General features: G+C 53.0%; 2 protein-coding genes and 1 long non-coding RNA gene across 11 annotated transcripts; 1 reads left to right on the forward strand and 2 right to left on the reverse strand.

Moving 5' to 3' along the window:
• Positions 1 to 2544: 2544 nt before the first annotated feature.
• Positions 2545 to 3912, reverse strand: LOC134757703 (uncharacterized). 2 transcript variants are annotated; one of them, XR_010132058.1, is made up of 2 exons: positions 3841 to 3912; positions 2545 to 2923 (listed from the first exon to the last, which is right to left on the reverse strand). It is a non-coding gene; the product is annotated as an uncharacterized lncRNA (long non-coding RNA). The 2 variants fall into 2 exon arrangements; XR_010132057.1 differs by lacking the exon at positions 3841 to 3912 and adding an exon at positions 3284 to 3771.
• RPS9 (ribosomal protein S9) lies at positions 3842 to 10723 on the forward strand. 4 transcript variants are annotated; one of them, XR_010132056.1, is made up of 6 exons: positions 3842 to 3990; positions 4258 to 4379; positions 4566 to 4688; positions 9350 to 9536; positions 9627 to 9798; positions 10474 to 10605. XR_010132056.1 is itself a non-coding variant. In XM_004061414.4 (5 exons), exons 2-5 carry the CDS (start codon positions 4283 to 4285, stop codon positions 10649 to 10651), a joined length of 585 nt encoding a protein of 194 aa, XP_004061462.1. In that variant the 5' UTR covers positions 3842 to 3990; positions 4258 to 4282; the 3' UTR covers positions 10652 to 10723. The 4 variants fall into 4 exon arrangements, 3 of the variants coding, with proteins under 3 accessions (XP_004061462.1, XP_063557705.1, XP_018870346.1); XM_004061414.4 differs by lacking the exon at positions 9627 to 9798 and having other exon boundaries at positions 10474 to 10723; XM_019014801.3 differs by lacking the exon at positions 9627 to 9798 and having other exon boundaries at positions 3858 to 3995; positions 10474 to 10723.
• Positions 10724 to 18683: 7960 nt separating this feature from the next.
• On the reverse strand, positions 18684 to 25485 carry LILRB3 (leukocyte immunoglobulin like receptor B3). 5 transcript variants are annotated; one of them, XM_055370517.2, is made up of 13 exons: positions 25332 to 25485; positions 25136 to 25171; positions 24667 to 24951; positions 24218 to 24520; positions 23476 to 23772; positions 22919 to 23221; positions 22561 to 22611; positions 21531 to 21647; positions 21167 to 21242; positions 21050 to 21087; positions 20766 to 20818; positions 19724 to 19879; positions 18684 to 19644 (listed from the first exon to the last, which is right to left on the reverse strand). In XM_055370517.2, exons 1-13 carry the CDS (start codon positions 25363 to 25365, stop codon positions 19498 to 19500), a joined length of 1896 nt encoding a protein of 631 aa, XP_055226492.1. In that variant the 5' UTR covers positions 25366 to 25485; the 3' UTR covers positions 18684 to 19497. The 5 variants fall into 5 exon arrangements, with proteins under 5 accessions (XP_055226492.1, XP_055226491.1, XP_063557699.1 ...); XM_055370516.2 differs by having other exon boundaries at positions 19724 to 19882; XM_063701629.1 differs by having other exon boundaries at positions 18866 to 19644; positions 20766 to 21087.
• Positions 25486 to 26129: the final 644 nt, after the last annotated feature.

Consider the following 26129-nt stretch of genomic DNA (forward strand, 5'->3'; position numbering starts at 1 on the left):
GTCCAAGGACAGTTCCTGGCACACAGTAAGCAGTCAATACATTGTTGCTAAATAAATGAGTGGCTTAAAGTATAATTTTTAAATCAGGGCTGAGACAATTTGGAAATTATAATTTCTCCTACATGGCTTTCTAAGCATATTTTAAATAAATATACATACGTTAAGGTCATTTTTATTAATGAAAATTGTAGCATACTATGCACACTTCTGCATCTTGCTTACTGGATATGCCCAGGCTTGTCTCATTTTTGCCAACAGCTACATGGTTTTGCGTCCTATGGATGGGGCATAATTAGATTTTATTACACTTGTACAAAAGGAAAGGAATTCAGCTCCCCAAGCATGCCCAGCTGGTCCTTAGCAACCCATGATGGAAACCAAGGGTTCCTCTTATATTACCCGTGCTCCTTTCAGAGAGGAAGGGCTAGAGGGCTCCAGCCTGAGAGAGAGAGAGAGAGGAGGAAGCATGAGGGGTTTGTGGAAGAGGGCCCGGTGCCATATGACTGGAGCATGCTTCTGAAGAGGATCAGGGTGAGGCCAGATCTCATCAGTTGACCCTTGAGCAACATGGGTCTGAACTGCTCAGGTCCACTTTTATGCAGATTGAGAAAAGTAAAGGTGACACAGAGCATGCCTGCCTCTCCTGCTTTGCCTTTTACCTCCTCCACCTCTGGCACCCTGAGACAGCAAGGCCAAACCCTCCTCTCCTTCTGCACCTCTGCCCACTCAGAATGAAGACAAGGATGAAGACTTTTATGATGATCCACTTCCACTTAACGAATAGTAAATATATGTACTCTTTTTTAGAATTTTCTTAATATTTTCTTTTTTTTTTTTTGAGACGAAGTCTCGCTCTGTCACCCAAGCTGGAGTGCAGTGGCGCGATCTTAGCTCACTGCAAGCTCCGCCTCCTGGGTTCACGCCATTCTCCTGCCTCAGCCTCCCCAGTAACTGGGACTACAGGTGCCTGCCACCACGCCCGGCTAATTTTTTGTATTTTTAGTAGAGATGGGGTTTCACCATGTTAGCCAGGATGGTCTCCATCTCCTGACCTGGTGATCCGCCCACCTTAGCCTCCCAAAGTGCTGGGATTACAGGCATAAGCCATCGCACCTGGCCAATATTTTCTTTTCTCTAGCTTAATTCATCATAGGAATACAGAATATAATACATATAGCGTATAAAATATGTGTTAATTGACTATGTTATTGGTAAGGCTTCCAGTCAACTACGAGTAATTTTTTTTTTAAATCCTGAGACAGTGTCTTGCTCTGCCAGCTGGGCTGGGGTGCAGGGGCATGATCTTAGTTCACTGCTGCCTCAACCTCCTTGACTCAAGCAGTCCTCCCACCACAGCCTCCCAAGTAGCTGGAACTACGGGCACATGCCACCACACCCAGTTAATTTTTCTGTTTTCTGTAGAGTCTGGGTTTTGCCGTGTTGCCCAGGCCGGTCTTCAACTCCTGGGCTCAAGTGCTCTGCCCACCTCAGCTTCCCAAATCCCACCTGGGGTTACAGGTGTGAGCCACGGTGCCTGGCCTGGTAGTTAAGTTTTGGGGAAGTCAAAAGTTATATGCAGATTTTCTTTCTTTTTTTTTTTTTTTTGAGGCAGTCTTGCTCTGTCGCCCAGGATGGAGTGCAGTGGTGCGATCTCGGCTCACTGCAACCTCCACGTCCTGGGTTCAAGCGATGCTCTTGCCTCAACCTCCTAAGTAGCTGGCATTACAGGCACCTGCCACCACGCCTGCCTAATTTTTGTATTTTTAGTAGAGACCGGGTTTTGTCATGTTGGCCAGGCTGGTCTCGAACTCCTGACCTCGGTTGATCCGCCAGCCTTGGCCTTCCACATAGTGCTGGGATTACAGGCGTGAGGCACCGCGCCCAGCCTATATGGAGGTTTTCAGCTGAGCTGGGGGTCAGTGCCCCTCGCCCCCAGACTGTACAGAGTCAGCTGTGTTAAGATATTAAGCACCTTCAGTACACAAGACTCTGGGCTGGTTTTCTTTCTTTCTTTTTTTTTTTTACTCTAAATCATCAAACCCTATGAGGAAAGTCCTGTTACTTTCTCCCATTTAGCACTCTTGAAGAGGCTAATTTGCCTAAGATCAAGAGCTCGTCAGTGACTGCTGAGGTTCAAACGCAGATCTTTTTTAAGACTTGAGAACCTACAGTTTCAACCACCATTATAAAAGCATCTCTGTAATCACGAGGCACCTGGAATTTGTGGAGCTTGGACTTCATCCTGAAGGGAGTGAAAACTTATGGAAGTTTTTTCCTTCCACGTTTCCCCCTTCCAGATGAATAATATACGCGTGTTCAAGATACAAAAATGCATAAAATTTGGCCAGGCATGGTGGCTCACACCTGTAATCCCAGCACTTGGGCAGGCTGAGGCGAGTGGATCACTTGAGTCCAGGAGTTCAAGACCAGCCTGGGCAATATGGCAAAACCCCGTCTCAAAACAACAAAACAAACAAACAAAAAACCCATAAAACTGAACAAGGTAGTTTGTAAGATATGGAAGTACAATGCAGATGACAATAATGACGATGGTAGCTAACACTAGGCGCTTTATTTATGCCAGACACTCTCCTAAACACTGGATAGCCTCTCACTTAATCCTCACAAGCTTATGAGGTAGGCACTACCATCATTCGCCGTTTTACAGAGGACGCTGAGGCACAGAGTGATTGAGAAACTTGTCGAAGGCGCTGCAGCTGGCAAGTGGTGACGTGGCATTTGAATCCAGGCATCCGGATGGTGTGGATGCCGTGGAAGAGAAAGGGGCGGGTGGGACTGCTTCCTGAGGAGATGGTGACTGCCGAGGCAGCAGCGTAGGGAAGACAACTGAAGAACACGAGCTGTGGAGACGACCATCGCATTCGGAGTGGAGAGATGGGTGTACAGACAGACAATAACCAGACTATATATAAAAAGAGAACTCTAGGTCAGGCGCGGTGGCTCACACCTGTAATCCTAGCACTTTGGGAGGCTGAGGTGGGTGGATCACTTGAGGTCAGGCGTTGGAGACCAGGAGTTCAAAACCCCGTCTCTACTAAAAATATAAAAATTAGCCGGGCATGGTGGTGGGCGCGTGTAGTCCCAGCTTCTCGGGAGGCTGAGGCACGAGAATCGATTGAACCCGGGAAGCGGAGGTTGCTGTGAGCCGAGATCGCACCACTGCACTCCAGCCTGGGTGATAAGAGCGAAACTCCGTCTCAAAAATGAAATAAATTACTGATAATAGTACTAATACCCCTTAAGTGGCTATTGATAATAGTACCATGGGGGGGGAGGCAACTTCTCTGAGAGTGCTCTGTAAGTATGTATTGAAGATTGAGTAAATACATTTAAAATTCTTAGAACAGTATGTGGCACATAGAAAGCGTTCCAGAATGCCACATTATTGTTAGTGACAGAAATAATCTCGGCTGGGCGCGGTGGCTCACGCCTGTAATCCCAGCACTTTGGGGGGGCCACGGCGGGAGGCTCTCTCGAGGCCAGGAGTTCAAGACCAGCCTGGGCAACATGGCAAGACGCCGACTGTTAAAAAAAAAAATGCTACCCGGGCGTCGTGGCGTGTGCCTGTAATCCCAGCTACTGGGGAGGAGGTGGGAGGATCGCTCGAGCCCGAGAGGTTGGTCGGGGCCGCAGTGAGCCGAAATCACGCCACTGCACTCCAGCCTGGGCGACAGAGCGAGACCCTGTCTCAGAAAGAAAAAGAAAAACCACCGTCCAGGGGCGGAGAAGGAAGGTTCTCCCTACTTCTCAGGTTTCCACTCCCTGGCCGGTAAAAACCTAGTCCTCCCAGGTTAGCACGCCGCTCTAACCCAGCCTCACGTCTCCACTGCTTCTCAGCCAGCCAACGCCTCTTCTGATTGGCTCTGACGTGCGTGGTGCGTGATAACGTCACGAGACGCCGGCGTTACTATAAGAGCGCAGCCGTGGCGCTTGCGCGCCTCTTTCTCAGTGACCGGGTGGTTCGCTCAGGTGAGGTGCGGTGGTGTGCTTTTTCTCTAGGGTTTGGGTTGGATGGTGGCCCGGGCCTTCCGAGTTTCCATGAGTAAGCTAAAGACGTTAGGGAACAGAGCAGGTTGGTTGAACGGGAGTGCAGCACGGTTGTGGGGGCAGATACTATGAGAGCGTTGGAGGTTATTCTCGCGAGATCGGATCTGGGCTCCGCGAGGTTTTGGCGTAGTTGTGGGACTGCGCAGGCTCCGTGTGGAGCCATTACGCTCACGCTTCTCTCCCGCGCAGGCGCAGACGGGGAAGCGGAGCCAACATGCCAGTGGCCCGAAGCTGGGTTTGTCGCAAAACTTATGTGACCCCGCGGAGACCCTTCGAGAAATCTCGTCTCGACCAAGAGCTGAAGCTGATCGGTGAGTGGCCAAGGCTTCCGGGAGGCGGTTAGCACGTGGATGAAGGCGCCCATGTACTCGATCTAGTCCGTCCCGTAAATTTGGTACTATTCGTGGTTTAGGAAGGTTTTGTGTATCCAAAGCTGCCAGTCTAGTTTTTGTGCCAGTACGTGGGACTACACTTGTCCACCCCCTTCTCCCCACCAGGCGAGTATGGGCTCCGGAACAAACGTGAGGTCTGGAGGGTCAAATTTACCCTGGCCAAGATCCGCAAGGCCGCCCGGGAACTGCTGACGCTTGATGAGAAGGACCCACGGCGTCTGTTCGAAGGTGCGTATGGGAGTCCACAGCAGAGGGATGGGGTGCAGGGCTTGTGAGGTTCATTCTCCCTTCTGCTGCCTCTGTTCCAGTGATGAGAGTTGTGTCATTGGATAAATGGAGCCAGCCTTTTAACTTTTAGTGGCACTTGTGGAGTAGGAAAAGTGCATCTGGATCAGTCTTTGCACTGTTTCTTAGGTGTGTGGCTTTTTTGCCCAGTTACTGGACCTTCAGTTTAGTAATGACCAGAGCTAAAAATAGGCCTGGCACACTTGGGCACCCGTCTATATCTTTATATGATGTCTCAAAACAATTCTGTTTATGTGGCCTGTTTGCTAGTGGATGAGAGTAGACTATGAAGTGGAATTTCTGGGCTAAGTGATGGTGATAACAGGGTTTGCACATTTGCTTGGTTTATTGTTTTTTTAATTAAGTTTTCTCGTTTTATTTAGTTTTTTGAGACGGAGTCTTGCTCTGTCGCCCAGGCTGGAGTGCCGTGGCGCAATTTCGGCTTACTGCAACCCCCGCCTCCTGGGTTCAAACAATTCTCCTATCTTAGCCTCCGAAGTAGCTGGGACTACAGACAGGCGCACGCCACCACACCTGCCTAATTTTACGTTTGAGACGGAGTCTCGCTCTATTGCCCATGCTGGAGTGTAGTTGTCGCAATCTTGGCTCACTGCAAACTCCGCCTCCAGAGTTCAAGCGATTCTCCTGTCTTAGCCTCCTAAGTAGCTGGAATCACAGGCATGGGCCACCAAGCCTGGCTAATTTTCTATTATTAGTGGAGATGGGTTTTCACCATGTTGCCCAGGCTGGTGCTTGTTTTATTAAGCTGGTCAAGGACATTTAGGTGGTATTTAGCAAAGGCCTGAACAGGAGAGAATCTGTAAAATGTCTCAGGGAACAGCATTTCAGGTGATGATTTTAGGAGGGCATGCAGATCACATAGACTTAGGCTTACTTTACTAATTGTGGTGAAATATACATTAACTTGGAAATGTACCATCTTAACCATCTTGTTTTAAAATCTACTCTGAGATGCGGTGTTATTGGAGTGCTTTCTACAGCGGATTGGCATGACCAAGATTGGCATTAGTATATCCTGAGACGCTGCTTTTGCCTGAGTTTGGGTAGTCATGATTTATGGTGAAAAGCAGTCTCTACACCTGAGCCCTGACTGTTAGGCATGAGAGTGGTCATCCATGTTAGGCGTTGAGAAAGTCCTGGAGCATGTTTAGCCACAGATTATTACAGTTTGTCCCAGGCTTGCAGATGTTAGAAGCTTTTTCTTTAAATAGGCACAGGATCTTGCAGTGTTGCCCAAGATGGTTTCCAACTCCTAACCTCAAGTGATCCTTCCACCTCAGCTTTCCATAGTGCTGGGGTTACAGGTGTAAGCCACCACACCTGACCCTTTCATTCTTTTCGTCAATTTGTAGACCCCGTTGACAATCTCATGAAAGTGCTGGAGATCCCTCCCCCATAGATACTGATGCTGGGTGGGAATTCATCCCAGGGTTCTGTGGGGAGTGGGCTACAGCTGGTTCTGGTTTTAGGGAGGACTTTCTGGACATAGATCCTAATTGCAATGAAACTTACAGTCATGTGAGAAAGCGGTGCAGGTGTCTGAGGGTTATTTGTGGTTTTCCAAGGCAGAAGTGAAAATTCCCAAGGGGTACACAGCTGTTCAGTGAGTACACTTTCTAGTAAATGAAGCCATCTAGCCTAGTCAGGGACAGGAAGGAGGAGCTTGGATGTTTGCTCTTTGGTGTAATCCTGCCTTGATTCAGATCCAGCCTTTCCCACTAAGATGTGTGACTAGCGAGATTCTGAGTCTTGTCTGTTAAGACTGAACAGCCGCCAACATTTGGCTGGCAGTTAATAATCAACAGATAGAGGCGAGGCGTGGTGGCTCATGCCTGTAATCCCAGCACTTTGGGAGACCGAGGTGGTCGGATCACTTGAGGTCAGGTGTTTGAGACCAGCCTGGCCAACATGGTGAAATTCCATCTCTACGAAAAATACAAAAATTAACCGAGCATGGTGGTGTGCCTATAATCCCAGCTACTTGGGAGGCTGAGGCAGGAGAATTGATTGAACTTGGGAGACGGAGATTGCAGTGAGTCAAGATCTGCGGCACTGCACTGGGTGACAGCGAGACACAAAACAACACGAACTCCCAACCCCCCCCCCCCCCCCAGCACAACTGTGAAGAAATGTAGGAGTCATGTTCATTTTTCAGATCAGAAATGAAGGCATTGTAATACCTAACTGCCTTGTATGATGACAAGGACCTGTTTCCCACTGAGGTCCTCCCTGGTTTGCATTTTTAAAGCATTTTAAATTCTCTTGGTGCATTGGCCCAGCGGAGCCTCAGCAGTAGGACATGCTTTTGTTGAAGGAGTAAGGTTTATTGTGCTGTTGAAAACTATTGTCTTCATACTTAAAGGTTTTGCCTGTGGCTGACTCTCCTGTTCTTTTTCAGGAGATAGATGGTTTAATAAATGTGGGCCTGAGTGCAGTGGCTCATGCCTGTAATCCCAGCACTTTGGGAGGCAGAGGCAGGCGGATCACCTGAGGTTGGGAGTTTGAGACTAGCCTGACCAAAGTGGAGAAACCCCCTGGTCTCTACTGAAAAAATACAAAATTAGCGGGGCGTGGTGGTGCATGCCTGTAATCCCAGGCTGAGGCAGGAGAATCCCGGGAGGCGGAGTTTGCAGTGAGCCGAGATCACGCCATTGCACTCCAGCCTGGGCAACAAGAGCGAAACTCTGTCTCAAAAATGATAATAAATGTGAAACATTTTTTTAAAATCATGCCTTTGTTTTGCCTAATGGTGACGATCTCACTTTGTCTCCCAGGCTGGAGCACAGTGGCATGGTCGTGGCTCACTGCAGCCTGGACCTCCTGTGCTTAAGTGATCCTCCTCAGCTCTAGTAGCTGGGACCACAATCCACCATGTACCACCATGCCCGGCTAATTTTACTTTTTTGTTTGTTTTGGTACAAATGCGATCTCACTATGTTGCAGAGGCTAGTTTCAAACTTCTGGACTCAACTGATCCTCCTGCTTCAGCCTCCCAAAATACTGGGTTTATAGGCCAGGCATAAGGTACTGTGTGTGGCTTAAGTTTCTATTTTCTAATGTAAAGACAAAAAGGCGTGAAGTGTCCAAAGAGGTAAATGATCCCAAACTCATTTTCATCGCCTTTTGGACATGTTTTTGTATTTTGATATTCAGGTGTTTAAATATCCTCTGATGTTGAGTGTTAAAAATGAACAAAAATTGAAGCCATAGTATGACATAGGATGCTGGAAATGCACACAGCTGGTGTTTCCATTTTGATTCTCCCTACCTGTAACTGCTCCCTACTGGGAAAACTTTGGGTCCTCACGAAGTGAGCTAGCTTTCTTTCAAACTTTGCTGGGAGGGTAACAGTGCCAGGAATATCAGAAGTGCCTGATGCATGTGGATCTATTTATGAAAGCTTGCTTGAATGGTTTGCTGTAACTAGTAAGAGCCACTTTTTATAAAAGTGCACATAAGGAAAAAAGGTTGAGGTGTTTACCCCAGTCAAGGGGCAGTTGATTTGCTGAACGCGTGTGGGATCATAGCAGTGAGCCAGAGCCTAGGGGATGGCGTTTGCCCCCAGGGCCCTGGGGCTGTGGGCAAGGGCAGTCCAGAGTATTAGCTAGAAGCCATGGCTTTGGACAGGGTAAGGAGCAAGCCGTCCTGAGCCTGGGGTTGGAAGAAAGGTGTAGTAGCTGGCATCTGTTGGATATTTTATGCAGTGCATTGTTAGGTTATATACATACTAGATATATTTTTGGTGGAAAATTTCGTACAGAATAGTAAAATGAATGACATGTACTTAGCTGGAAAAATTCTAGTGTTAGAAATTACTTTTCTCTCCTTAAAAGGTGTAGATGATGTGATTCAATCTCACATCTGGTTAATCAGAAGAGCTTTCTGGGCTGAGGATATGAACTCTTCAGCACTGTGCTTTGTTACGGTGGTGGTAGCTTAATAGCAGCTGCATTTGGTCTTTTGCAGACTGAGTCCTTGTAAGGAGATGATTTCCTTTACTCTTGCTAAGAATGTGGAGCGAGGGATGTTGTGCGCTCAGATGACGAGGCAGGTGTGTTTTGCCCTCCTGTCACCTGCAGTTTACTATGAATGATGACCTGACAACCATAGGGTAGTTTGGTTTTTTGTATTGTTTTGTTTTGTGACAGGGTCTCACTGTGTTGCCCAGGCTGGAGTGCAGTGGCCCCATCTCAGGTCACTGCAACCTCCGCCTCCTGGGTTCAAGTAGTTTTCCTTCCTCAGACTCCTGAATAGCTGGGATTACAGGCAGTGCGCCAACGGCCTGGCTAATTTTTCGTAATCTTAGTGGAGACGGGCTTTCACCATGTTGGCCGGGCTGGTCTCTCAAACTCCTGACCTCAAGTGATCCGTCTCGGACTCCCAAAGTGCTGGGATTACAGGTGTGAGCCACCACTCCCAGCCCGTAGGGTGGTTTTGACAGTGACATGGGTCACAGTGACTGGTGCTGTACTACTTGTGCCTCACCACCGCGGCATGGAGCTACCAAGAGGTGGAGCCAGGATTTGAACCCAAGAAGCCTGAGGTCAGAAGGCTGAATCAGTGTTTCCTCCCACTCTTCCCAGGCAACGCCCTGCTGCGGCGGCTGGTCCGCATTGGGGTGCTGGATGAGGGCAAGATGAAGCTGGATTACATCCTGGGCCTGAAGATAGAGGATTTCTTAGAGAGACGTTTGCAGACCCAGGTCTTCAAGCTGGGCTTGGCCAAGTCCATCCACCACGCTCGCGTGCTGATCCGCCAGCGCCATATCAGGTACCACCTCAGATGGGCACCTGAATCTTCCTCCACCTGCCCCTCTGATGGTTGCCCTCACTAAGCCTGCTGTCCCTATCTCCTATGCAGCCCTCGGAGGTGATGGGTGTGAGCTCACCCAGAGGGTACAGATTCACCCTTGCACACAGCTCACCAGGGAGCTGGGGCAGCCTCTTGCCCCAATAGCCCAGCGCAAGGGTCACTGCGGCTCTAGCCGTACACCTTGTGAAGGCCTCTGCCAGGCATGTGGGCAGCTGGACAGGTAACAGCTCTTGGTGTCCCCAGTGGAGGGAGAGAACCAGCCTCACCTCGCTTGGGTGGTGGGTTCAGCTGTCTCCTGGCTCGCTTGTGAAGTTGATTCCAGACCCCGATCCATGACTGCGTTCTGGGTACTCAGTGTGCCCTTTCTGTAATGTGGCACCATTGAGGGGGAGGAGCTGTACAGAAAGAGGGCAAGATGTTTGCATTTAGAATCTTCGCCCCAGCCCTTCACTAACCCTGTGAGCCGTAGGCAGAGCCTTGTGTGTCAGTGCTTTCGTCAGAGACGTAGCCTCGGGTTGCCGTTATTGTGGGCATTGCTGCTGCACGTGGTAATACAGCTCAGTGTCAGGCGTGGGGTTCACAATATTTCAGACTCGGAACTTGGGGGCTCTTACATGGCCATCTCATTTGCTTTGTGGTCTTAGGTGGGATACTTTCAGATTTCTCCTATAAAATGGGGTTGAGAAGCTCATCTGAAGCATTTTTGGGGATTAAGGTGATACCCTAAAACCCCGAAGGGTGCACATAGGATCAGGTGCACCCTTCCTGCAGCGCCTTGGTGTCTGCAGCCATGGCAGCCTCACGGGGTGGGTGGAGAGGAAAGAGTGGTGCCGTAGCTGGGGTTAGCTAGCGTCCGTTTCTCCTCCAGTCCACTTCACCTTGTCACCTCTTCCAGGGTCCGCAAGCAGGTGGTGAACATCCCGTCCTTCATTGTCCGCCTGGATTCCCAGAAGCACATTGACTTCTCTCTGCGCTCTCCCTATGGGGGTGGCCGCCCAGGCCGCGTGAAGAGGAAGAACGCCAAGAAGGGCCAGGGTGGGGCTGGGGCTGGAGACGACGAGGAGGAGGATTAAGTCCACCTGTCCCTCCTGGGCTGCTGGATTGTCTCCTTTTCCTGCCAAATAAACAGGATCAGCGCTTTACAATTGGTGTGTGGGGGTCTCTCCTCCTTGACTCCCCTGCTCTAAACATGCAGCCTTCCCTGGGAGGCTCACTCACTTCAGGGTGATACTTGGGAGTGCCTACCAGCTAGTGGTCCCTGGCCTCTCAGTACTATTCTACAGTAGTGAACACATCTTTACCAGAAACTTCTGTCATCAGGGGAGAGACGAATGGTATTTTTGGAAAAACTGTGTCAAAACCAGAAGGAAATTCCAAGTAAGCCGGCGTTTGCATATAGGGGTGGGAGGGAGCCAGTCATTGCTAGGCAGGGCAGGCGCCGAGTGGAGGTGGGGGCCTTCCCTGCCTGCTGGCCTTGGGACCCTGACCCCGCCGGGCAAGAGGTGGGACGGGAGCTGACCAGAGGCTGACGGGTTGCTGGGGAAGGTGAACTGTTGGTGATTGCTGTTGGGGAACACTTCACAGAATTTGCTTGCTAGTTTCAAAGCTTGTGATGCGGTTGATGTTGGGCAAGTTCCCAGTTTTGTCTTCACATGTAGAGGAAGTGGGTTAGCATAGGAGAAGGCGTTGAGGGAACTCTGTTCCTCCTCTCCGAGTTTGGTGCTTCTGTGGACTCATGGTCAAGAGGTTGGCAGGCTTCCCTTTTCTCAGCCTTGTTGATCATCTGTGTTGGGAAGGGGTTTGGTTTCTGAGGAAGTGAGAAACCTGAAATTGTGCAACCCCCTCAGGCTGCAGGCTGTAGTTGATTGGGTCCTTATCTGGAGGCCTTCAGGGTTTGAGGTCAGGGCAGGGACAGTTCTGGAACACAGCTAAGTTACTGTAAACCACGCGGAGAAGTCCATTGCGGCTTACTTGAGCTGGGTGGTTGGCCCTTCCCTCAGCGTTGCTACTTGGGAAATGATGGTAGTCTTGTGTCCATGGGGCCAGCTGCTGCACCATCTGGGCTCACTGTGGTCTTCCTTGGAGCGTGGGGTCTGGGTCTTGTCTGGGCTAGTGGATGGCCAGGGCAGCGTACTCACTGGGCTCCTGGGAGCTCCCCTGGGAGGAAGAGACTGCAGTTGTCTCTGGTCTGAGAGGTGGTGGCTCACCTGGGTGTAGCTCACAATTGCGGAGCTCCACGGCAGCCTGGAGGGAGGGGAGAGTGGGAGTTGAGGTATGCGGTTCTGGGGAGAAGCCTACGGGCTTGGAAAGGAAAAGGGTCTTCAGGGCTCTGTACAGAGGCAGCGAGCGGGGCAACAGAGGGAGACTCCATCTCAAGAATTTGTAGAGATGGAGTCTCAATGTGTTGCCCCGGCTGATCTAAAACCCTTGGCCTCACGCAATCCACCCGCCTCCCAAAGCGCTAGGATGACAGGTGTGAGCCACGGTGCCTGGCCTGCGTGGGTCTGTTTAATCTCCGGGCCTCTTGCTCTCCCTTTCTTGGTGATCTCCTTGGACCACTTCCCCGTATCATTCTCTCCCTCGACCCTGAGCCCAGGGTCCTGAGCAGAGAACGGGATGGGGGCTGGGTAGGGGCCCCTCACTTGCAACCAGGATGTTGGGTGGGGGCGACAGGGGGCCGACCTTGGGCAGGAGGCATTGTGTCCACCGCAGCATCTGTGCTGGCCCCCAGGGGGGTGGCTCACAGGGCCCGGGGGGACGTCCAGGAGGTGCTGCCCATCTAGGCGCTGGCGGGCTGGGAGCCCCTTGTCCTGGTCAATGCAGAGCTGTCAAAACCGGCCTCTGAGTGATGCTGAGGGGTCAGGCTGTCTCCAGAGAGCACCAGTGATCCCGGCTGTGCTGAGAGGGAGGGCTGAGGGCTGCCTGGACGCCCCTGAGATGAGGCGACTGGTATTTAGGGGATGCGTACCCTCTGGGGCCTGCAGGGAGAGCTCTCACCGGTCTCAACTCCATGCCTTCTGCCTTGTGCTTCTGGCCCAAGAGGTCGGGGTCACTGACCACCCCGTGTCCACCTAAGGCTTCCCTGGACACACAGCAGGGAGATGGGCAATGAGGGTGGGGGTTGTGGCCCTGCCTGTCACGGTCCCCAGCAGTGCAGATGAATTAGACCATTGAGCCACAGAGCCTGGAGGGCAGATGGGTGTGCTGGTATAAGGGGCCCCGGGCTGTGTGTTACAGGTCATGTGTTCTCACCAGTGGCCTTGCAGGAGGGGAACAGCCCCTTCCCCAGGGCCTCGCTCTGCTCCCCCTGAAGGATGGGGCTGAGGGGACAGCAGGCTCTGGGGGCCTTTCAGACCACATTTGAGTCAAAATTTGACTTCCCCATACTCTGCCTGCTTCCACCTCACCCAACTCTCATCCAGGGGTGACCCTTGTTCTAGCACATGAGGCTGAGGCCAGAGAGGGCAGGGCCTTAGGACACAGCCCAGTCACTGTTCTAATTCTAGAGGCAAGCCCCTTCCATGTCCTGAGCTCTGTAATGCATCTTTTCTTTCGTGAGCCTTGCGATCAGGCGATGTTTATTCAGTGGTTACCACATCCAGGCATGCTGCCAGGAGGAGGGGAGTCATGGGTGAAGCTGATAGGATTCCTGCTGGACTCACGGAGCCTGGGTTAATGACACATTACCCATGTTTAGACAGGAGGTAATTCTGCTCCGTTTTCGACAAGTTGTAGGAAAGGAGGAAAACATGCTCATAGCAGGTGAGCGGCGTGCACCTGTCATGGGAGTGAGGGGTCCTTCTGGGGGATGGAGAGACCAAGACGTGAACAGTGAGTGTGGCACGCAGAGTGTCCTCCACCAGAAACAGTGTGGGCTGTTCTCAGACCTGAGAGTGAGCCAAAGGAAGCTGGGACCCTGTCATTCAGGGGACTTGTGCACCATGAAGATTTATTGGATGCTATGTTTAAGCAAATGGAAAATCCGGCCGGGCACGGTGGTTCACACCTGTAATCCCAGCACTTTGGGAGGCGGAGGTGGGTGGATTATGAGGTCAGGAGTTCGAGACCAGCCTGGCCAACGTGGTGAAACCCCATCTCTACTAAAGACACAAAAAATCAGGCAGGTGTGGTGGTGGACGCCTGTAATCCCAGCTACTCGGGAGGCTGAGGCAGGAGAATCACTTGAACCCGGGAGGTGGAGGTTGCAGTGAGCCGAGATCGCGCCACAGCACTCCAGCCTAGGTGACAGAGTGAGACTCCATCTCAAAAAAAAGAAAACAACAACAACAACAAAACGAGGAATCTTTAGAAAGCACAGTAGAAACAGATGTCTGTTTTTACAAGCCCATCACTGCACAGAATGCAATATGGGAGGGTTTCACTAATGGTTAACCATAACCACACTCTAGCGTGAGCCCAGCCACTAGGCAATGTGTTGATAAGGATTCTAAGTGGTTTATGTGGACTCCTCATGACCTATGACGCACATACGTTGACAGTGGAGTGGAACGAGGCAGGAGGGCTTGTCTTTGTCATAGTCTACGAGCTCTGCAGAGGTGTCAGCTACATCCGGATTGGCTCAGGGAGCGGCCGTCAGAATTACACGTGTTTAATGACTGAGGTTGTGTATGTGTGGCAGGGGGTGGGTAACTGTGATGAGTTTGGTGTGGCACAGCCATAGCCTGTGAAGCTGGAAAGTGTACCAGGTTTGGTCATCAACAGGCTTGAACATGAGGTACAGGAACGTGGATCTTATTTTGGGAAGATGGAGCCCCGTTGAAGGAATTTGAGCAGTGGAGGATCACAGCCAGGTAAGATGGTCAGAAGAGGCCTCGGAAGTGATGAGAGGGATGGACTGGAGTAGGGATGGGAGCCAGTAGGGGGCCAGGAGGGAGGTTGGTGCAGTGCACAGACAGGGCGTCCTCGGTCTCCAGCTGAGCTTAGACTGTGGGGATGGACCAGCGGACACGGGTGGAGCCGGGTGAGGAGGGATGTGGGCAGAGAGGTCTGGATTTGTTCACTGTGTGTGAAGCAGAAGAGTGTGAGGAGCTTTTCCACTCTGCCTTGGTTGATAGGAGGAACCAGTGGGGCTGCCGCAGGACAGACGACCCGCGTGGGAGGAGGAGGCTCGGGGAGATGTTTCTAAGACTGTTAACTTGCTCACAGAGGGAAGCACAAGCTTCCTTCGAGCCTGGGCTTTGTTTTCCCAAACAGGTCCCTTCACTGACTTTCTTTTTTGAGACCGAGTCTCGCTCTGTCGCCCAGGCTGGAGTGCGGTGGCGCGATCTCGGCTCACTGCAAGCTCCGCCTCCTGGGTTCACGCCATTCTCCTGCCTCAGCCTCCCAAGTAGCTGGGACTACAGGCGCCCACCACCACGCCCGGCTAATCTTTTGTATTTTTAGTAGAGACGGGGTTTCACCGTGTTAGCCAGGATGGTCTCAATCTCCTGACCTCGTGATCCACCTGCCTCGGCCTCCCAAAGTGCTGGGACTACAGGCGTGAGCCACTGCACCCAGCCAACTTTCCTGTTAATGAGTAGCACTCTTTTTTTCTTTCTTTTCTTTCCTTTTTTTTTATTTATTTATTTATTTTTTTTTTAGACACGGTCTTGCTCTGTTTCCCAGGCTGGAGTGCAGTGGCGTGACCTCAGCTCACTACAACCTCCACCTCCTGGGTTCAGGTGATTGTCCTGCTTCAGCCTCCCAAGTAGCTGGATTACAGGCACGTGCCACCACGCCTGGCTAATTTTTGTATTTTTAGTAGAGACAGAGTTTTACCATGTTGGCCAGGCTGTTCTCGACCTCCTGACCTTAAATCATCCTCTTGCCTTGGCCCCCCGAAGTGTTAGGATTACAGGCATGAGCCATCATGCTTGGCCTCTTTTTTTCTTTTTTTTTTTTTTGTTTTTGAGACAGAGTCTTGCTCTGTCACCCAGGCTGGAGTGCAGTGGCGTGATCTCAGCTCACTGCAGCCTCCACCTCCCAGGTGCAGCGATTCTCCTGCCTCAATCTCCCAGTTAGCTGGGATTACAGACCCGCGCCACCATATCCAGCTAAGTTTTGTATTTTTTAGTAAAGACAGAGTTTTACCATGTTGGCCAGGCTGGTCTTGAACTCCTGACCTCAGGTGATCCGCCCGCCTCAGCCTCCCAAAGTGTTGGGATTACGGGCATGAGCCACCATGCTCGGCCTCTTTTTTCTTTGCTTAAAAGATGAGGCCTGTTGCCCAGGCTGGAGTGCAGTGGCACTATCATAGCTCACTGCAGCCTTGACATCGTGGCTCAGGTGATCCTCCCGCCTCAGGCTCCCGAGTGGCTGGGACTACAGACATGCACCTCCACAGCCACTACTTATTTTTGTAGCGATGTCTATCAGCTGGTGAATAGAGAAAGTGTGGTATATCCTTACAACAAAATATTATTCAACCGTAGAAAGGAATGAAGTACTCATACATGCTACATGTGTGAACCTTGATAATATACTAGATAAAAGCAGTCAGGAAAAAAAGGTCACATACGACGTTATTTCATTTATAAGAAGTATACAGCCTGGGTGTGGTGGCTCACGCCTGTAATCCAGCACTTTGGGAGGCCAAGGCAGGTGGATTGCCTGAGTTTAGGAGTTTGAGACCAGCCTGGGCAACATGGTGAAATACCATCTCTACCAAAAATACAAAAAATTCACCCGGCGTGGTGGCATGTGCCTGTGATCCCAGCTACTTGGGAGGCTCAGGTGGCAGGATCGCTTGAGCCTGGGAGGCAGAGGTTACAGTGAGCCGAGATCACACCACTGCACTCCAACCTGGGTGACAGAGTGAGACCCTGTCTCAAAAAAAAAAAAAAGGTATTCAAAGAAGGTCAATCAATAGAGGCAGAAAGTAGGTTAATTGTTGCGTGGGATTAGGTGGGAGTGATTGCTTGATGTAAACTCGGTTTCCTTCTCGGTATGATAAAAATGTTTTGGAATGAGATAGAGGTGATGCTTACACCATATTGTGAATTTACTAAATGCCACAAAATAGTGTTGTATCTCAATAAAAATATATTTGTTGGGCCGGGTGCGGTGCCTCACGCCTATAATCGCAGCACTCTGGGAGGCAGGCGGATCACGAGGTCAGGAGTTCAAGACCAGCCTGGCCAGCATGGTGAAACCCTGTCTCTACTAAAAATACAAAACTTAGCCAGGCGTGGTGGCATGTGTCTGTAATCCCAGCTACTCGGGAGGCTGAGGTAGAATGGAGCGAGACTCTGTCTCAAAAAATATATATATATATGTAAATATATATATGTTGGGCATAGTGGTGCACACATGTAGTCCCAGCTACTTGGGAGGCTGAGGCAGGAGAACCACTTGAACCTGGGAAGTGGAGGTTGCAGTGAGCCGAGATTGCACCATTGCACTCCTGCCTGGGCAAAAAGAGTGAAACTCCATCTCGAAAAAAAAAACACACACACACACACACACGTAGATAAAATCAAATATTCTGTATGCCATAAATATGTACAATTATTATTTGTCAATTAAAAACTCTTAAGCTGGGCACAGTGGCTCATGCCTGTAATCCCAACACTTTGGGAGGCGGAGATGGGAGGCTCTTGAGCCCACAAGTTTGAGGCCAGTTTGGGCAACATCGTGAGACCCCATTGCTACAAAAAAATTTAAAATATATTTTTAAAAAACTCTAATACAGTAGTCCCCCTTTATCTGTAATTTTCTTTCTGTGTTTTCAGTTACCTGGTGGTCAACCATGGTCCAAAAATATTAAATAGAAAAGTTAAGGAATCATAAGTTTTTAACAAATCAAAACTAAAAATATTTCTAAAAAACCTAGAATACGCAGGAAAGGGGAAACAACACACAGCAGAGGAGATAAACAAAAAGGCACACCTGAACACAGTCATGCACCGCATAACGATGTTTTGCTCCACTACACATTTCATACGTGATGGTATAGCCTATGTATGTAGTAGGTTATACCACGTAGGTTTGTGTAAGTAGACTCTATGATGTTCACACGACGGTGAATTTTTTTTTCTTTTTTTTGAGATGGAGTCTCATTCTGTCTCCCAGGCTGGAGTGAAATGGCACGATTTTGGCTCACTGCAACCTCCGCCTCCCAGGTTCAAGCGATTCTCCTGCCTCAGCTTCCCAAGTAGCTGGGATTACAGGCATGCACCACGATGCCCGGCTACTTTTTGTATTTTTAGTAGAGACAGGGTTTCACCATGTTGAGCAGGCTGGTCTCGAATTCCCGACCTCTGGTGATCCACCCATCTTGGCCTCCTGAAGTTCTGGGATTACAGGCGTGAGCCACCACGCCTGGCCAAAATTTTTTAATGATGGCTTTCTCAGAACATATCCCTGTCATTAAGTGACATACAATTGTAATGTCATCAGTGATTACATTAAATATAAGTGATCAAAAAGAGATTACAAGATTGGATTTTTTTTTTTTTGAGACAGAGTCTTGCTCTGTTGCCCAGGCTGTAGTGCAGTGGTGTGATCTCGGTTCACTGCAACCTCTGCCTCCTGGGTTCAAGCAGTTCTCTGCCTCAGTCTCCCTAGTAGCTGGGATTACAGGTGCCTGCCACCACACCTGGCCAATTTTTGTATTTTTAGTAGAGACGGGGTTTCACCATCTTGGCCAGGCTAGTCTTGAACTCCTGACCTTGTGATCCACCCGCCTTGGCCTCCCAAAGTGCTGGGATTACAGGCATGAACCCCTGCGCCTGGCCTGTTGTTTATATTTTATCACATTAAAAAAGCAGAAGGATGAAAAATGTATTATGCAAACACTAATCAACAGATAATTTCACTGGCTTGTTAGTTGTTTTGTTTTTTTGAGACAGGGTCTCGTCCAGGCTGAAGTGCTGTGGTGCGATCTCGGCTCATTGCAGCCTCGACCTCCTGTACCCAAGTAATCCTCCCACCTCAGCCTCTCAAGTAGCTGGGACTACAGGTGTGTGCCACCACGCCGGACTGGTTTTATTTTTTGTAGAGATGGGGCCTCACAATGCTGCTCCGACTGACTCGAACTCCTGAGCTCAAGCCATCCTCCCCACTTGCCCTCCCAAAGTATTGGGATTACAGGTGTGAGCCACTGCACCTGGTTATGCTTCTTTTTTATTTATTTATTTATTTATTTATTTTTTTGAGACGGAATCTCACTCTGTCGCCCAGGCTGGAGTGCAGTGGTGCGATCTCAGCTCACTGCAAGCTCTGCCTCCCGGGCTCATGCCATTCTCCTGCCTCAGCCTCCTGAGTAGCTGGGACTATAGGCACCCGCCACCACGCCTGGCTAATTTTTTTGTATTTTTAGTAGAGACGGGGTTTCACCGTGTTAGCCAGGATGGTCTCGATCTCCTGACCTCGTGATCCGCCCGCATCAGCCTCCCAAAGTGCTGAGATTATAGGCGTGAGCCACCGCGCCCGGCCTATTTATGCTTCTTAATTTTCCCATGTCATAAGTTCGATGTATAATATTTACATTATCATTCAGCTTAAAACATTCACTCTTTTTTTTTAGAGACAAGGTCTTGCTCTGTCACACAGGCTGGAGTGCAGTGGCACAGTCATAGCTCACTGCAGCCTCAGCAGCCTTAACTTCTTGTGTTCAAGGAATCCTCCCCACTCAGCCTCCTGAGTACCACACCCGGCCTTTACGTCTGTTTTTGTTTTTGTTTTTGTTTTTGTTATTAACTCATTGATTGTTGAGAAGTCTGTCGCTTTATTTCCAAAATGGGACGATATTAGTCATTTTTGAGTCAGGTGAGTCCCACAAGTTCCCAGCGTCTCCTCGTGGTCTGTGTTAGGGGTCCAGGCTGGCTGGGGTTCACTGGTGTGCACTGGGGGCAGCTCCCATGCCTTCAGCCGTCCTGAGTCTCCTTCTGTTGAGTGTGGGGTCTGGGTCCCCCCTGGGCTAGTGGATGGCCAGGGTGGCATAGATGCTGGGCTCAGCTGGAGAGGGCCCTTCCTGGGATGGAGGAGGCTCAGTTGCCTTCCGTCTAAGGGTCAAGCTGTGCAGCTGGGCGTAGGTCACATCCTGGGAGGCTTCAGATGCAGCAGCCTGCAGTTGGGGAGAGTGAGAGGGAAGCAACGTGGTGGGGGTCGGGGAGGCCTGGGGGCCTGGAGAGGAAAGGACTCACCTGAGTGTCCATCTGTCTGTCCTCTTCTGCCTGTGTGTCCTTTGTGTCCAGGAATTCCTCGGACAGTGAGGAGGGAGGAGAGGCCATTTCTCTCCTGGGTCTGGAGTGTTTCACCGGGGCGTACGTCACTGCCTGGGGGTCTTCATTGTGTGGGCTCTGCTGGAGAGAGACAGTGGTGGGGGGTGTCCTCGAATCCCCCTGACCCCCTGGAGTCAATTTTCCCCACTGTTGCCCCGGTGATCCGATTACATCCCTTTCCTGATGGAATCTCAGGGACGCCCTAAGGCCATGGAGGGTCTGGCCGCTCCCTCCCTGTGGTTCTGGCCTCTGCTCCTCACTCTGACCTTGCCCATTTGGCTGCAGCCTCACGGGCCTTCCTGCAAGAGCTTGCTGCTGCCTCGGGGCCCTTGCAGGGCTGTTTCCTCTGCCTGTAGGGGCTCGTCCATTAGAGGACCGTGTGGCCCCCTCCGTCCAGGCTTCTCAGATGACAGCTGAGCAGACAGCCCTCCCCTTCCATTCAGACTGGCCCCACTGCCCCACACTCTCTGCCCTTTCCCTGGTTTATGTTCCTTACAGCACGTTGCACTCCTGGACACAGTGCATTCATTTGCATTTTGTCTCCCACCACGAGGTGAGCTCAGGAGGCGGGGGAGGCTTTCCTCCCTGCTGTGTCTGCAGCTCCCACGGGGAGCCCCATCCACAGTGAGCTCCCTGGGAACACTCGCTGGATGAATGAATGAAGGGGAGCCCAGGGGACCGAGGTGGTTCATTTATTCCTCATCCTCCTGAGGCCTGGGGAGCGCTCTAACAACCAGACGGCCAAACAGAGGATGAGGAGCAGGAAGGGGACCCGGGAGGAGGCCCACGAGGTCCCAGGACAGCAGGAGAGAGTGAGGTCGCAGCAGGCAGGAGGCAGCATGCTGGACAAGGAGGGGTCCACCGTGACGATGCTGAGAGCCGGGGGAAGGAGGACAGAGAAGTCCTGCAGGATTAGATCTGGCACCAGGAGGCCTTTGGTGCCCGGCACGGGGCGGGATCTCACCTGACTGTCCAGCTCCACCCGGTCCTCAGACTGTGTGTCCTTCACGGCAGTATCTGCTGGGGCAGAGCAAGGGGTTCGTCTCCTGGTTCTCTGAGAACTCTCAGTCCTGCTGGCCCCTGCCCTGCTCCCAGATGGGGCCACTGAGATCCAGGGAGGTCCCACAGTGTGGGGCGAGACCATCTTCCACGGAGCCCCAGACCCTTCCCAGCCCCTCCCTGTTGCTACTGAAATTTTGGGACTCCTGTCTCTCCAGCACCCCCATTTGTCCCCTCTCTTCCTCTTACAGAGATTTTCTTCCTGGACGTCAGCAGCTGGGCCGGACCTGGGGGAGGACATGGGAGTGTGAGGGGCAGTGTATGGGCTGCGGCGGGTGGGAGTCTGTGGTCTTTGGGCAGAATTACCTCCTCAGCAGGCCCCTGTCCTTGGGCTCTGTCTCCGCAGCCCCTGCAGGACGCTGGAAATCAGTCTTTCTGTGGTCTGGGTGAAGATGGACAGAGTCTCAGCCCTGGGAACATTAGAACCCCCATTCTGCACATGCAACTTGAGGGAAAGAAGGAAAACTAAAAATATTCCTACATGGATGTTCCAAATATTTCATGATAGAAAAAAAACTCCATGAATACTGACGTTTGTAAATGCGTGCTGACATTACATGCCCCTGGAACCGGTTTTCTAAACTGACACCCCTGTGTGTTTGGGTTCCCTCTGGCTGGTGCCCTGAGCCCACCCTTGGTCGGCCCATGGGTCCCCCGCTTCCCTACTCACCAGATGTCCTGTGTTTGCTGTGACGCTGACGTCGGAGGAGGAGGAAGAGGAGGAGGAAGAGCAGCAGGATGAAGGCCACTGAGACCCCAATCAAAACCTCCAGGTATCTTCCCAGACCTTGACATGAGGACGTCAGGAGTGGGAATGACGTCATTGATGTGAGCACCTACTGTGTGCAGGCGCGAGCCAGGTCTTTCCTTCGTGACCTCCAGCCCTCACAAGCAGTCGTGCAACATTGAATTGCCACCCGTACAACCCATTTCACAGATGCACAAACTGAGGCTCAGAGAGGGGAATCGCCTGCCCCGTGCCCCCAGCGAGGAAGCGGCAGAGCTGGGAAGGGAGCCCGGGAGTCTGACCTGCAGCCCTTGTTCCTGCACCAGAGCCGAGACCCGGAGCTGCAGGGAAAGAGCCTGACCATCCTGAACCACAGCCCTGCTCCCCTCCCCTGCCCCAGGTCACCGTCACTGCTGCAGGTGGGACAGGACAGGCCCCTGCGGAATCGGGTCTGGGAGGTTCCCTGGGAGGCCTCCTCTCCCAGGAGGGCACAGCTGGGGGTCAGAACTGAAAGGAACTTTCCCACCCACAGGCCTCTCTCCTTTACACTTGGAGAAACTGAGTCCCATGCAGGGGAGGGGCCTGTCCACATCGCCACCTCCAGAGGAGCCTGAACCTAGGACAGAACCCACCCCTGCCTCCCCGGGACCCCGCCCACCTCCCACTCAGAGCCCCTCACTCACCACTCTGGGGGCCTGACCCTGGGGGGTTGAGGGGCTGGTCCTCAGGACCTCCTGGGTCAGGACAGGGAGATGAGGGCTGGGGCTGTCTTGCCCCCCACATCAGCCCGGCTCCTCCTCCCCCAGGCTGGGCCCCAACATTTCCCTCTGCCTCAACCCCCCGCCCCTCACCAGCCCAGCCTCAGAGCCCCTGGGACACAAGCCCGTCCTTGAGGGGAGGGGAGTGGGATCCTTAGGGAGACTCAGACTGCCCTGGGGGAGGCCGCGCTCCCCAAGAGGCCTCAGCGACTCACCAGGTGTGGAGGGCGGCCCTGTGGGTGGGAGCCTGGAGCCTCCAGAGGGTCCTGGAAGGAGCACGGGAGGCGGGTGAGGGGCGGGGGCCGTCCATGGAGTGTACCCTTCCACTCCCACTCTCCTGCTTCCGCCCAGTGGATTCCCTGGAACCATTTCTCTGCCCACCTGGTGCCTTCTGCATGCCAGGCAGGGGAGAACGGGTGGCCACGCCTAGGAGAACCCCTGTTGGCCTCCTCCCCTCTGAGGGCTGGGTGCCCTCTGGCTAAGCCTCCCTCACTCCATCCCAGCTGAGATCTCCTGGGGCCTGGGCTTGAGCTGAGCCTTTGAGCTCAGAGAGGACGGGGTCGGGGCCCTCACCTGAGACCATGAGTTCCAGGGGGTCACTGGGGAAAGACAGCAGGTAGGAGTCGGAGCTGCGTGAGCCGTAGCACCTGTAGGTCCCCGTGTGGGCTGAGATCACAGGACTCACGGGGAATTCAGCCTGGTACTTATGAGCTCGGTACTTTGATCTCAGACGCAGCGGGGGATGGGCTGCCCCTTCTTTGGTCAGAAGGAAAGTGTCAAACTGCCACCATGACTGACACAGCAGGGTCACGTTCTCTCCTGAGGCCACCGTGGGGCCTGGCTGCACTGACAGGGAGACGGTGTCATAGAACTGTCCTGGAGAGAAGAAGGATGGGTGAGGGGCTGCCCCACCTTGCTCTGAGCTGACACCTCCCCAGTCCTCTCCCTGGGACCCTCAGTGTCTCTGTCTCTGTTTTCTCTGAGTCTCGCCTCCCCGCCCATCCCCTGTCTCTCTCTGTCTCTCCCTCCCTTGGGACCTCCACCCCTCATCCCGGCCATCACCACCTGGGCTCGCCCGGCAGGGCCTGTGCAGAGCCTGGGTCCCTGACTGAACCCGCTGGCCACCTCACCTGCGATCAGGATGTTCAGGGGGTCACTGGGGGCTGACCACTCGGAAGAGAGGTTGTGTGCACCGTAGCATCTGTACTGGCCCCCATGGGAGGGGCTCACAGGGCCCAGGGTGAAGTTGGCCTGGGAGAGCCCAGCCTGGGGCTGCTGGCCAGGGCGCTGGAGGAAGCCACGTTCCCCCTCCTTGTACAGAACAAATCTGTCGTAGCCGACATCAGAGCCACACTGGAGGGTCAGGCTCTCCCCAGGGGCCAGGACAGGGCCCTGCAGTGTCAGGAGGGAGGGCTTCCTAGACACGCCTGGAGGGAAAGAGGAGCCAGGACTGAGAGAGCTGGTTCCTCCCACGCCCCTTCCTTCTCCCGTCCTGGCCCTGCAGGTCTCACTGTCTCTCACGCTCTGAGTCTCTGACTCCAGGGCCTCCCTCTCACCCGGGGCTGTCTTGGAGTCATTTCAGAGTGGGGTCTCCCTAGTCCTGGCCACTGTGCCTGATCTTTCCTCCTCTCCCTGAGAGCTGGGACCTCACAGCAAACACACCGATGCCTTCCTGAGTCCTCCCCTTTCAGGTGAGCGTGGCCGAGGGCTCCTCCTCCCATGTCAGAGCCTCCCCATGGGGTCTCCCTCATGCCTTCAGCCCGTCCATCAACACATCACTCTGGGTCCTTTCCAGATTCAGTCACCAGCCAAACTCCCGACAACCTGTCAGCTGCCCCGAAAGTGTGTTAGACAAGGCCGTGGCTCCCTCACCTGAGGGCAGAATCTCCAGGGGGTCACTGGGGTGGGACCACACCTGGGGGGTGTTCGTATAATAGTAATAGCATCTGAACCTCCACCTGTGGCTGGGGGTCACGGGGCCCACAGGGAACAGGGCCTGGAACCCCCCACTGTGGAGCTGCTGTGAGTCCAGGGTCCGGGGGAGCTGGTGTTCTCCTTCCTTCATCAGAACAAAATGGTGATATCCGTTCTGTGAGCCACATCGGAGGGTCACGTTCCCCCCTGAGGCCACCACAGGGCTGGGCAGGGCTGAGAGGGTGGGTTTGCTGTAGGCTCCTAGGAGAGAAGGAGGCACCGTGTTAAATGGGGCTCCCACCTCCCACATCATCCCCAGGGCTGGGCTGTGAGAGGGAGACGCCCTGAAAGCCGACCCCCTTCCTGAGGGCAGAGCCTGGGGCTGGGAGCCCTGAGTGTCCTCTCACCTGTCACCACCAGCTCCAGGGGGTCGCTGGGCTCTGACCAGTCTGCAGAGCTGTAATAGCGGCAGCGGTATCTCCCTGCATGGTGCTGTGTCATGGATGGGATGGAGAATCTGGCCTTGTTCTTGGGCTCCAGTGGGTTATTTCTGTCCCAGGGCTCTGGGCTTCCCTCTTTATGCAGTCGGTACCCCTGGGCCTCCAGGGTCCCCTGACACCAGATGGTCACGGGGCTTCTCCAGCTGATCACAGAGCCTGGTTCAGCCCAGAGGGTGGGTTTGGGGAAGGGCCCTAGATGGAAATCAGAGGCTGGATCCCAAGACATCCCCACACTCAGATCCCAGCTGCCAGCCCCAGGACTTCCCCATCATCCCCATCAGTCACCCAGAACTACTGTCTCCTCCCGCAGCTGCCCATGGGTGGCCCCCTGTCCCAGTGAGGAGTAGGGACCTGGGACAGCTGGGGACAGACTCACCTGCCTGCACGTGGGTCCTGGGGCCCAGACTCAGCCCTGGAAGAGAATTCCCTGTGAGGCATTTGCCCTGAAGCCTGAGCAAGTCCCCACCCTGGTGCCTCCTGAGCTTTTGAGGTCTCCTGATGGACCAGGGTTTGTGTGTGGGGTGGGGTCCCTCCAAGACTTGGATCTCCCGCTCCCCATCTTGAAATCTCACCAAGGCAGAGCAGGGCTGTGAGGGTGGGGGTCATGGCGTCTCCTCCCGGTGACCCCGCGCTCTGCAGAGGGATGAGCCCTCAGTGCTGGCAGGACAGAGAGACACACAGGGTGTGGCTGCTGGGAGGCTGGGTCCTTCTTGTCATGGGGTTGTCTCATCCGCAGCCCACAGGAAGGGGAACTGCCCTCCCCAGGAGCCTGGCTCTCATTTCCCCAGGGCTGAAGTGGTGGCGTGCACCAGGCTCTCTGCAGACATTTCAGAGAGAAATGGGGTCTCCCTGCCCCCGGGCCACTGTCTGCCTGATTTATCTTTATCTCACTGAGGACGGGGACACAGCCGCAAATAGGCCTGGTGCCTTCCTGAGTCAGCCCCTTTCAGGCAAGGGTGACCGTGGGCTCCTCCTCCCTCTCAGAGCCTCCCCATGGGGTCTCCCTCCCTCCTTCAGCTCGTCCATCAGCTCAGCGTTACGGGGTCCTTACCATGGCGGTCGTCTCTCCAGCCCTGGAGATGCTTCAGGGAAGACCCAGGTCCATGCTGCAGGCAGACTCAGATCAGCAGAGATGCACCTGACACCTGGCTGTGTAGTCCAGGCTGAGCTGCGTGTGGCAGTGAGCACAGAGGAGAAATGCAGGGTCTACCGTGGTGGCTCATGCCTGGAATCCCAGCATTTCAGGAGGCTGAGGCGGGAGGTGGGCTTGAGGCCAGGAGCTTCAGACAGTCCTGGACAACACACTTTGACCGTTTCTCTACAGAAAAGAAAAAAGTGAGCTGGGCATGGAGGCTTATGCCTGTTGTCCC

Source organism: Gorilla gorilla, chromosome 20, assembly GCF_029281585.2.
Source record: "Gorilla gorilla gorilla isolate KB3781 chromosome 20, NHGRI_mGorGor1-v2.1_pri, whole genome shotgun sequence".
Classification (NCBI taxonomy): domain Eukaryota; kingdom Metazoa; phylum Chordata; class Mammalia; order Primates; family Hominidae; genus Gorilla; species Gorilla gorilla.

Coding starts and splice junctions, on each gene's coding strand:
- LILRB3 (XM_055370513.2), bottom strand. CDS start 25,365: ATGACCCCCACCCTCACAGCCCTGCTCTGCCTTG. Junction 24,952..25,135: donor CAGGACCCACGTGCAGGCAG/GTGAGTCTGTCC, acceptor ATTTCCATCTAG/GGCCCTTCCCCAAACCCACC. Junction 19,883..20,765: donor GGGTGGAGCTGGACAGTCAG/GTGAGATCCCGC, acceptor GTCTCTCTCCAG/CAGAGCCCACACAATGAAGA.
- RPS9 (XM_004061414.4), top strand. CDS start 4,283: ATGCCAGTGGCCCGAAGCTGGGTTTGTCGCAAAACTTATGTGACCCCG. Junction 4,380..4,565: donor CCAAGAGCTGAAGCTGATCG/GTGAGTGGCCAA, acceptor TCTCCCCACCAG/GCGAGTATGGGCTCCGGAAC. Junction 9,537..10,473: donor ATCCGCCAGCGCCATATCAG/GTACCACCTCAG, acceptor CACCTCTTCCAG/GGTCCGCAAGCAGGTGGTGA.